Genomic DNA, 11,243 nt, shown 5'->3' on the forward strand with positions numbered 1-11,243 from the left:
TGTGTATGAGCACAACTTGGACCCAGCATGTCCACTCTTAGGAATCTCGCCTCCAGAAATATTTGCATATTGTCACTGAACCAAATTTGGGTCCACTCGCCTGTACAGTAAAGCCAATCTACTGACACCAGGTTGTGGTGAAGGAAAGTATAGCGTTTATTGCGGGGCACCAAGCAAGGAGAACTGGTAGCTCATGCTCAAATGACCCAAACTCTCCAATGGCCTTCAGGGGAGGGGTTTTAAAGGCAGTGTGAGGGAGGGCGCCGCAGGTTGCCTGATGAGCTCGTGCACAATTCCTGGATTGGTTGGCATCAAGATGAAGTTTCAAGCATCATCAACCTTCAGGTTTTGACCAGTCTAGGGTCTACATGCTTGCAGTTAGCAGTTTTCATCTGGTGCAGGTCTGCTTCCTGTAAAAACAGCTTAGGCACGTGTGTCAGACCTTTAGCTGTATCTTTTAGGGAGCTGGGAGTTCAGTGATTCTGCTGGTAGCTGGTTTATAGTCTAAAGTGTCACCAGTTTCCCCACGCAACATTATAATATTCTTTGTTTCTGCATCTTCACATTTCCCAATCGTTAACTCTTGAGACAGTCTTTTGAGACTCAGGGAGGCCTGGGAGACTAAAGCAACAGCCTTTTACTTCAAAGGACAGGGACACAGGGGCTTGTACATGGCTTGAGTCCCCCCTTGTCTTTGATACCCCTCAGTCTGAGGGGAACAGGTTCAGGACAAGAAAGGGAATAAAATTTTGGACAGAGGTTAATCATAAACTTGGTGGAGGAACTCAGTTTTAGGGGGACTTGGTTTCAATATGTGCACGAAGCCATATGGAGAGATCTATGGACTGCAGTATTTTTGTAGTAGTAAAAGAAAATGGTAACATTCTGTCTCCATCGTTAGGGGAATAATGAAATACTTTTGGCATGAAATATTTATGGAATGCTATGCAGTAGTAAATAAAGGGACAGAGCTATTCTGCTGAAATGGAAAGATCTCCAAGACAAGTGTAAAAAGCATACAGGATAATCTAATTACAATTATGTGGAAAATGTAAAGGAGTAAATGTGTATCCACATACATGTGTGCGTGGAAATGCATTTTAAAACATGAAGGACATTCCTCAAACTGTAAACAGTGGCTACCACGTGGGTCAACTGAGGCTTCATAAATCCAAAACAGTAAGGCTGTATCTTTGGCGTTAAAAATAATCTGTAATTATTGCATAGCCAGGCTATGCTTGAGAAGAACTCAGAGACTTCCTGAATAGGGAAGAAAAATCCCTTTCTACCTGGAAGAGAGGAGCTGGGTGCGGGGAGGAGGGGGGTAGTCCGGGGGTGGCCATCAGCCTGAACCAGCACCAAGTGGTGCGGGGAAACAGGGTTTATCTGAAAACACACAGACAAAACCCCAAATGTTTTGTAAAGGCAAATAGGCGGAACCTTCACAAAGTAAAACCTTTTATAACGAATCATTGAAAGATAGCAGCTCTCCTCCAGCGCTCCCTGCCGCCCAGCAATCCATTTTTGTTTTTGCGATAGCAACCCTGAATTATTTTGGAGGAGGGTGAACGGGACATTTAGCACAACCCTGGCAGTCAGAGGAAGAAAATAGAAGTTCTTTCCAAACGTGCATTTTTGTAACATATAGAGACTTTTTCCTATAAGCAACTCCCAGAAAAATTGAAACCACATGTGCAGATGGCCAGGGCGTGCTGTGTAAGTTGCTGTGCAAGCAGTTCAGCAGGGCTGCAGCAAAACCAGCTTTCTCAGCTCCTGGGTTCTGGGGCTTGTCTCAACAACAAGAAACCCCCAAACAACAACCGGATCCCAGCAGGGGGAACAACGTTGCAGCAGACCAGTGCTTTTCTCCCCGCCCCCGCACACCCCAACCCTGGGCTCTCCCAAAGTTACATACTGTGTTTCCTTCCTGAGGAACCTCAAGGCTTCCTCCCTGATTGGTCTCAGTTTTGGAAAGGACGTGACATCAGCAACTTTGCAGACTTGGGGCTGGGGGGCTGCTGTGGGCTTTGGGCAGCCTCTAGCCAGTTAGGTGGAGAGAGAGCGTGTGTGTACGTGTGTGTGTCTGACCACAGGTAGTATTCAGATTACCCTGCCCTGTTCTGTTCTCTGCCATCTGACCAGGACGGTGCTGCCCAGCCAGTCAAAGCCCTGGAATTTCCCAGGAGCTGGGGGAGCATGGAATTTGGACTTTTCCTGAACAACTGAAGCGGAGCTTGCCCAGCCCAGGAGAGCACCATGGATGGTGAACCACGGGGCAGCAACGGCAGTAAGCCCCCGAGGCTGGGAGACTCTCCGGACGTCAGGCTCCTTTCCAACCCATTGATGGGGGGTGAGTCTAGGGGCTGTGGAGTCAGCCTGCTGGGGAGGTCGGTTAACGTGCTTAGGAGAGAGGAGAGAAAAGGGTGGGGCAATTTCAGTGACTCCATCTGAGACGTGGCCACGGGGCAGTAACTGGACAGATGTCCACGGCTTGCTGGGATCTTTCACACGGTTGTTCAGAAATGTGTACACCTCTTTCCGCAGGGTCCTGTGGACCATACCAAGTCAATGATTACCATTTACTCTCCAGGAAAAGCTTCAGCTCCAAAGAATTATTCTTTGTGGGTCAAATGTATCATTTACATTACAGTTATTTCTAAATAGGAACATCTTTATTGCTAAAACATTTATTAAAAGGTCTTAGGTATTTGGCATTTAGGTGGGGCTGGGTTTATAAATGATGTTCGAACGTTGAGCACTGATTGATTCACTTTAAAAGGAGCCTTTTACACTTTGGGGAAGTGTCGTACAGGTATGATTCTCACCTGTCTCGTGGTATCTTTGCTAATGTATAGAGCCTCACGCCTCCGGGAAACTGTCATTTCCTCTGACCACTTAGCAGGTACCTGCTGACTGAAAGGATTCTGAAAAAATGGGTCTAGGCATTAGAGGAGAGATGATTACATTCAGCGGTCAAAGGGACAAAAAGCAGGGACTCTGCAGTCAGCTAGGACTTACTACTCTCCTACTGTTTAGGTGTTGAAGGGGGAAAAGACAGAAGAAATAAAATACAAAATGCCTTCTCTCGGGTTTCCCTGGTGGCGCAGTGGTCGAGAGTCCGCCTGCCGATGCAGGGGACACGGGTTCGTGCCCCGGTCCGGGAAGATCCCACATGCCGCGGAGCGGCTGGGCCCGTGAGCCATGGCCGCTGAGCCTGCGCGTCCGGAGCCTGTGCTCCGCAATGGGAGAGGCCACAGCAGTAAGAGGCCTGCGTACCGCCAAAACAAAAACAAAAACAAAATGCCTTCTCTCTGGCTCATTGAGCAGACAAGACTGCTCATGTATTCCTTCGTTTATCCACTTTGGCTCGTAAAATGAGCAGAGCCCTCAGCAGCGAGTAGGATTTGGATCTCCAGAGGCAGACCTGGAGCCATCAGAGATATTGAGCATGAACTTGGAGCAGCAGAAGGCAGAGTGGCACCAAATTTAACTTTAAAAAATGGATTTGATAAATACATTTTTAAAGCAGCAAACCAATCAATACGGGGAAGAATCAGTAATGTGGTTGACTTCTCCACGATTATTTTAGTGCTGAGTAGTTGTATGTTTACTTTTATTTTGGCCTGAGAGCGGGGCGCCAGCGCTTTTCACCATTTAGGGCTTCTAAAGGTCCTAATCCAGCCCTGGTTAGGCCTGGGTGGGTGGGCAGCGGCAGCCAGGCATATATTGCGGTGGCCATAAAGTTCGTTCGGGCCTCTCCATACGATCTTATGGAAAAACCTAAACGAACAGTGTGGCCAACCCAGTATAGAGCGGACAGGTCACAACTGGAGTGCAGTGTCTTGGCCAGTCTAGTGAGAACAAGTTGGGAGAGATGGAACCCGAAAATGAAGCTTCAGAAGCGAAGGGGAGGAGTTTAGCCTTCATGAGCCAGGCAGTTGGGAGCCACTGTTGGTTCTGGAGCGGAGACTTGGCCATAATGAAGACTGTAAGTAGTTAATCTGATAGCCACATTCAGGATGGATTATGGAGGATTTGCGAGATATTCTTGCACTAATCCACTGCTTCTCCAACTCGGATACATCAGCATCACCTGGATGGATTGTTAAAATGCAGCTGGCTGAGCCCCACCCCTTCTGATGCTAGGTCTGGGCGAGGCCTGGGAATCTGTATAACACGCTCCCGGGTGATGTGGATGGTGCCGGTTGGGGACCACACTTTGAGAACCACTGCATGAAGCTGACATCTGGATCAAGCCTCAGAAATGACAGAGAAAGGGAAAATATGGGTGACAATTTCAAAGGAAAGAGAAATCAAGCTATGTTGCTTGATTAAATATTGGGGCTAAAGGAGAGAAGGTGACCAAATGTGCCAAGTTTTCAAATGTCAGATCAGAGAGAAGTTGGGAAGGGGAGCTGGCTTGCGGGCAGAGTGAGGGGGGGAGGAGAAGGACTTCTGTTTTGAATGTGAAAGTGCCCAGGGCCCAGCATGATGGGTGGGACACCGGCTGGGGAATGAATACGGGTTGGGAATCACACCTCAGGCTGTTCTGCAGAGGGGCTGGGCTGAAATCCTGGAGAAGGAGACATTGTCTGATGGCTGATTTATGAGAGCCAAGGATGGAGCCCTGGGACAGGCCTCCAGTTGAGGACGTAGGACCAGTAAGTTGGACAGAGAAGCAAGAAGAGACTCAGATGCTGTCATTTCACAGGGACTAAAGGAAGAGAAGTTTTCCAAGAAGCAGGAGTCCCAAGGGTGGGTGCCAGGACCCTACCGCTCTCCTAAGTCCTTCTTCTCTACATCTGACCCGCAAACTCCTGCATCCTTCCTTCCACCCGGCCAAGCCACTGCCCCCATAGAGCCCTCCCAGGCTTCCTGCCCCTCCTTACCCAAGTGGAGGCTCTCTCTCCCTACTGTGTGTCAGTCCTGCCCTTTGGGCAGAACCTCGCTGATAGCTGGATTGCCCTTGTTTATGCTTCAGGAGGCTTGCCCTTGGTGAAGTGTGGAATGTGAAACACTCAGAGTGTTTCTGGATGGTGCTGACAGGAAACTCAGCTCAGGTGAAGCGTATCCCCTGGCACAGGGCCAGGGCCAGGGGCAAGCCAGGGCCCAGGTGTGGTTGCTCTTGGGGAACTTTGCTGCTCCCACCCGCACTTGCAGGCTTTTCTTTGCCTCCCTCTTCGGAGGAAGGGTGGAAAGGGTATGACAGTGGCAACCAACTCTTTATAAACTGTAATTTTTTTTTTTTTTTTTTTTTGCGGTACGCGGGCCTCTCACTGTTGTGGCCTCTCCCGTTGCGGAGCACAGGCTCCGGACGCGCAGGCTCAGCGGCCATGGCTCACGGGCCCAGCCGCTCCGCGGCATGTGGGATCTTCCCGGACCGGGGCACGAACCCGTGTCCCCTGCATCGGCAGGCGGACTCTCAACCACTGCACCACCAGGGAAGCCCCCAACTCTTTATAGAGATTTAATTCTTGACTCTTCTGCCCAAGGAGCAGGAAAAGAATGTCTTTGTTTTCCTGAAAATACCTTGTTATGGATTGAATTGTGTCCCCCCACCACCACCAAAAGACAGGCTGAAGTCTTAACCCCTAGTACCTCAGGATGCCACCTGATTGGAAATAGAGTCATTGCAGGTGTAATTAGTTAAGATGAGGCCCTAGTGGAGTAGGAGGGTCCCTTAATCCAATGACGGGTCCTTATAAGAAGAGGAGAAGAGGCACACAGGGAGAATGCCATGTGATGACAGAGGCAGAGATTGGAAGGATGCATCTGATAAGCAAGAAACAGCAAAGATGGACCCCCACCACCAGCAGAGGTAAGGAAGGATTCGTCCCTAGAGGCTTTGGAAAGAGCCTGGCCCCGATGACGCCTCCATTTCAGACTTCTAGCCTTCAGCACTGTGAGACAATGAATTTCTACTGTTTTCAGCCCCCCAGATTGTGGTACCTTGTTATGGCAGCCCTAGGAAACTAATTGACACCTAGTCAGAGAAACTTTGGAAAATACATTGAAGGATAAACTCACAATCTCCCGTAATCACGCTGAGTTCTTGTTTTTAGTGTCTCTCCTTCAGGTTTTTGCCTGCAGGCTCACACCTGTAGGGAGATTTTCTTCTTCACAAAATTGAGCCCACCCTGTAGGGAGTATTCACATTTAAACAGAAGACAGGCAAAAACAGGCATGGAAAGGAAATCATTTCATTCTCTTAGGGTGGATTTTTAGAAGTGGAGAAAGAATTGCAGTAGACAGGACCAATGTGCCCAACAGTTGCCTCAATGGACCTTTCTGTTTATCTGTTTGCGACCGTGAGCCTCTGTTTCTCTTCCTCCTTTTTTGATTTGTCCTGGAATCCAAGCAACACTATAATTGTTCACACAGTACCCAGATCCTCTTTCCAGTGTTGGAGAGGATCTCCACTGAACCCACCCCATCACGTCCCAAAGACGGAAAGCAAGTGTTCCAACACTCTCAGAGCAACCCACGCTCTCTTCTCCCCTCCTTGACCTTGCAAAATGTTTCCCAGGAGCAATAGATTGATGCTACTCCCAGCATCCACTGCAGGCTCCCGGAGCTTCGTGAATAGCTCTTTGCAGAATGTACCAATTAGTGCATTTAAAATCTCTTCTGAAATAATGGACATTTAAAAAGTCATTCCAGAAATTTCAATAAAAATGAAACGGCACCCTTCCTAATGTGCTGCACGGTTTGATGGAGACTCAGTTTAAAAGAAATGTAAGTTGAATGGCCCCGATTGGAGGACTTGTGGGGTCGTTTCCTTAGGAGAGCTCCCTGCCCCATGTTAACCATGAGCTACACTAACGGATCTGTGGCGCTGCCCATGACCCCCATTTGGTGTCTGTTTCTTGGCAGTAAAACCAATGGATCTTGGTTCAAAAAGTACTGCGGAAGGATCCTTAACATGTACCAAGCGCTCGGATGATGTGTTGTATAGACAGAATGGCCCTTGAGTTTCAAAGACTTCATTGGGGTCAGTGGAAAAGGGCATGTGACCCGGAGTTTTCCCTTCATCCATAGCCTCCTTCTACGAGCAGCGTCCATGTTCTGGCAGGAACAGGTCCCCTTTCCTGCTTACTCTGTTCCCTCCAGTTGTCAGCAGGAAGGCAGGCAAAGCTGCTTTGGGGTTTAATTGCTCATGTGTTGAGCTTGTAGCTCACTGCCTGCTTGTGATGTGGGCTCTGGAAACCCTGGAGAAACATCTCCTGGATATCTCGTCAATGTTTTCAAGAGCCAAAGAGAGTGTGTGGATTAATCCATGTTGCAAATTATGGCGTTCGCTAAATGAGCTATATATAAAGTTCATGCTCTCAGTGCTAGAAAAATGTCAGCCTTTCACAGTTTAAAGTCTTTAGATAATCACTCAAGTGTTCAGAGACCAGCTGAGGCTCAAGTCTTTGTATAAATTTGAGATGACTTTTGGCTTTAGAAGCACCTAAGCTTTTCTTCTGGCCTGGAGTACTGGCAAGCTATGATATATTCACCAAATCCTAGTCTGAAAGGGCTTTCAATTAGGAAAGGAAGTCTCGTACTGCTGGTGGAATATAAAGTGGTACAGCTGCTTTGGAAAATAGTCTGGCCGTTTCTCAAAAGGCTAAACACTGGGTTACCATGTCATACAGCAATTCCACTCCTAGGTGTCTACCCAAGAGAACTGAAGACATACAGCCCCTCAAATTTGTACACGCAAATCAGAGCAGCATTATTAATAACAGCCAAGAAGTGGAAACACCACAAATGTCTATGAACTTTTGGGTCTATCGATACAAACATTTGGCCATAAAAAGGAATGAAATACTGATACATACTACAGTGTGGTGAACCTTGAAACATTACACTCAGTGAAAGGAGCCGTCACAAAGGACCACATATCGTATGATTCCATTTGTGTGAAAAGTCCAGAACAGGCAAATCCAGAGGGATGGAAAGTAGATCAGTGCTTGCCAGGGGTTGGGGGATGTGGAAATGGGGGGAGCGACAGCTGATGGGCAAGGGGTTTCTTTCTGGGATGATGAAAATGTTCTAAAATTGATTGTGATGATGGATGTACAACTGTGAAATCTACTGAAAACCATTGAGTTGTACACTTGAAAGAGGTGAATTGTGTAGTATGTGAATGATAAATCATTAAAGCTGGTAGATAGATGGGTAGCCACCCACCACGTGTCCCAGGACAACATCCTATGCTTCTCGAAGACACAGGCCATCTCTCCTTTGTAAATACTATGTCCTAATGCATGAGTGCAAAAACCTCAGGTAGTCTTTTTTTTTTTTCTCTCTTGGAGAAGTACCTAATTCTTTATTTACTCTAAGTAGAAGGAGTCATGTTTCCATGATGAATGCACGGAAAGCAAAGCCCATTTTGGTCTACAGTTGATAAGATAATTGCATCGCTTTTATGAAACCTAAACAGAGTTAACAACTTAGGGCCCAAATTACCTGCCCGGCTGTCAGCTCTAATTATCTGAGGTAGCTTTCACAGAGGTTGAGTGTGGCAGCGATACTTCTGAGCAGCTGAGCACTTGGCTGGAAAAAATGGCTTAATCATCACACACGTGATTTTCAAGACCTTTCCCAGCGTTTGGTTCTTCTCACTCGGGATTTCGTGTGGATGGCATCGTGCCTTAGCAGCAACAGGGTGGAATCAGTCGTCCTTTTAATTCTAATTTGGAGATCAATCTTCCAGAGCTGCTGTTTGGATTGTAGGCTCCAAGCCCTAGAAGCAGCAGTATTTTTCCTGAAAGCACTAGGGCCCTCAGAGAATACTGTGAGGACGCTAATTTTCTATTGAGCGTCAGGTTTTGGAGGTTAGAAGAAGCCATTTCACTGAAGGTACGTCGAGCATGTTGGCGAGCCCGGAAGGGAAGCCTTGGAAGGGCAGCGTGTAGACAGGCTCATTCAGCTTGTTCTTCTCTATTAAATGCCTCATGAATCCATCTGGAAGGATGGTAATTTGCTCACTGGGACAGGTTTTCTGGGACACTGATAGCTCCAGGTGGCAGGCCCACGTCGGCCAACACGTGTTAAGTCCAAAGCATTCTAGCGTCCTCCTTGATGGGCTGGCGTTGGCCAGGCTTTGGAAACTTACCCTGGTTCTCCAGGTCTTCTGGGCTTTTAGGAGATACCCGTTCGTCTACGAGGCGTGACTGGTATCGGACCATCCTGCCTCGTTTGTGTGTAGTGTGTTTACTTGAGCAGAGGCAGAGCTGGAGCTGCAGCTCAGACCAGCCTCCTCACGTTCTGACTTCCTGCCTTTGTTTGTTCTAGAAACCAGATGCAGCTGGAGATGAGAAAAATTCAGGTCTGCGCCGCAGTCAGTTGACATCCAGTCAGTTAGAAAGAGAGGAAAGCATTTAACGTGTTGGGATGGGTTTTACAAGCTTCCTTCCTAAGAAAGTGTATTCTTTCCAAATGGTTGGAGAAGACATTTGCTATTTTTTAAATAGCAGTGACTGGGGGGGGGGGGGTCTAATCAAGACTCTCTGGTTATTGTTAGGGCAGGATAATAATAGTAGCTAATAGGGGTTGAGCCATAGGTAAGAATATTGCTGTCCTGACTTTACAGGGAAGGAAACTGAAGCTCGGGGTCTGCCCAGGGACCCACAGCTCAGAAGAAGTCAAGCGGTTCTGAATTCACAGCTTTCTCTTAATCACGTTGGCGCATTGCCTTTGGGGGTAATTCACGTCCCTGTTACAAGGTCAGACTGAGCCCTGATTTGTGCTTGATATGGGGACGGGAGGTAATCCATAAATATGGTTTTGTTTAGATTTGATTCCAAACCTAATGGCGTATGTAATGACATGATTACTACTATTAGTATATGGCCAGAGTTTGTATTTCGCACAGGAAACTAGACTGGCAGCCACCACTTAACGCACTAATGCTGGTAATTAGCGAAGCTCTCATTTAACTAAATGGACCATTTGCCTTTGAAACCAGCGTCTAAATGGAAGTACAGTAATCTGTCATCCCAGTCCACCACTTTGTCCTCAGTTTGGACACTGGCTGTAGTTATTTCTTTAGCTAGCTAGACATTTCAAATAAATGGTGTTCAAAAAACATCCATAGTGGGGAGAAATTCTGAAGTCCTGGTGGAGTTTTGGTTGATTGACTCCAATGTCTCCCTCCAGTAAGACCGGTTAGACTCTACTGATGGGCAAGGATGAGCCTCTGGGTCTAAAGTGCATTAGCGGGATGTCACCTGCTCCTCCCTTTTCCATACAGATACCGTGTCTGATTGGTCTCCTGTGCATGAAGCAGCCATTCATGGACGTCTGCTGTCTTTGAGGAACCTCATCAGCCAGGTAAGTAAGTTTTTTGGGAAAAAAAGATGAATACTGGGCTTCCCTGGTGGCGCAGTGGTTGAGAGTCTGCCTGCCGATGCAGGGGACACGGGTTTGTGCCCCGGTCCGGGAGGATCCCACATGCCACGGAGCGGCTGGGCCCGTGAGCCATGGCCGCTGAGCCTGCGCGTCCGGAGCCTGTGCTCCGCAACGGGAGAGGCCACAACAGTGAGAGGCCCGTGTACCGCCAAAAAAAAAAAAAAAAAAAGAGGTGAATACTAAGCACGTTCTACTGCTCACCACATTGAGAAAAAGACATCACAGTCAGATATTAAGATATAAATTTCCTCTTTAGCAGAAGGAGATGAATCCTGTCCTTCTTTATTTGCAGGCTGGCATAATAGTAGAGTATGGTACAATTCTACGCACAGAATAGATTCTATACTAAATATCTATTGAATGAATAGTGGGCAAATTAGTGCATTCAAGTTGCTGTCACTTTATTCAATAGACTATGTTCTTGAAAATTATCATGTAAAAAGTGGTTTTCAGCTGGGGCAGTTTTGCCCCAAAGGGGATATTTGACAATGTCTGGAGACATTTTGGGTTGTCACGACTGGAAGCAGGAGCAGGGATGAGGTGGGGTGGTGGTGATATTGCCATCTAGTAGCTAGAGACTAAGGAAGTAATTAAACATCTGACACTGCACAGGGCCGCTCTCCACGTTAAAAAATTATCCAGCCCTGAACGTCAGTAGTGCTGAAAGAGGTTGAAAACCTCTCATGTAAAATAAATGCTTGAAAATGTCTTTTAAAATATGACATCGGGCTTCCCTGGTGGCGCAGTGGTTGAGAGTCCGCCTGCCGATGCAGGGGACACGTGTTCGTGCCCCGGTCCGGGAGGATCCCACATGCCGCGGAGCGGCTGGGCCCGTGAGCCAT

The 11,243-nt window shown here is 47.5% G+C and overlaps 1 protein-coding gene across 2 annotated transcripts in view; it reads left to right on the forward strand.

The window, feature by feature from the left end:
- The first annotated feature begins 1,884 nt into the window (after positions 1-1,884).
- Positions 1,885-11,243, forward strand: part of ASB9 (ankyrin repeat and SOCS box containing 9) — a 33,720-nt gene continuing 24,361 nt past the window's right edge. Inside the window, exons 1-2 of one of the 2 annotated variants that reach the window (XM_027095756.1) lie at positions 1,885-2,350; positions 10,244-10,323. In XM_027095756.1, the coding sequence (XP_026951557.1) occupies positions 2,257-2,350; positions 10,244-10,323 (174 nt within the window). In that variant the 5' untranslated portion in view covers positions 1,885-2,256. The remainder of the gene's footprint in view (positions 2,351-10,243; positions 10,324-11,243) is intronic. The other variant, XM_027095757.1, reaches the window with a different exon arrangement.

This window comes from Aethalodelphis obliquidens, unplaced genomic scaffold (assembly GCF_003676395.1).
Source record: "Aethalodelphis obliquidens isolate GAN/ISIS:26980383/991018 unplaced genomic scaffold, ASM367639v1 scaffold94, whole genome shotgun sequence".
In the NCBI taxonomy this organism is placed as follows: Eukaryota; Metazoa; Chordata; class Mammalia; order Artiodactyla; family Delphinidae; genus Aethalodelphis; species Aethalodelphis obliquidens.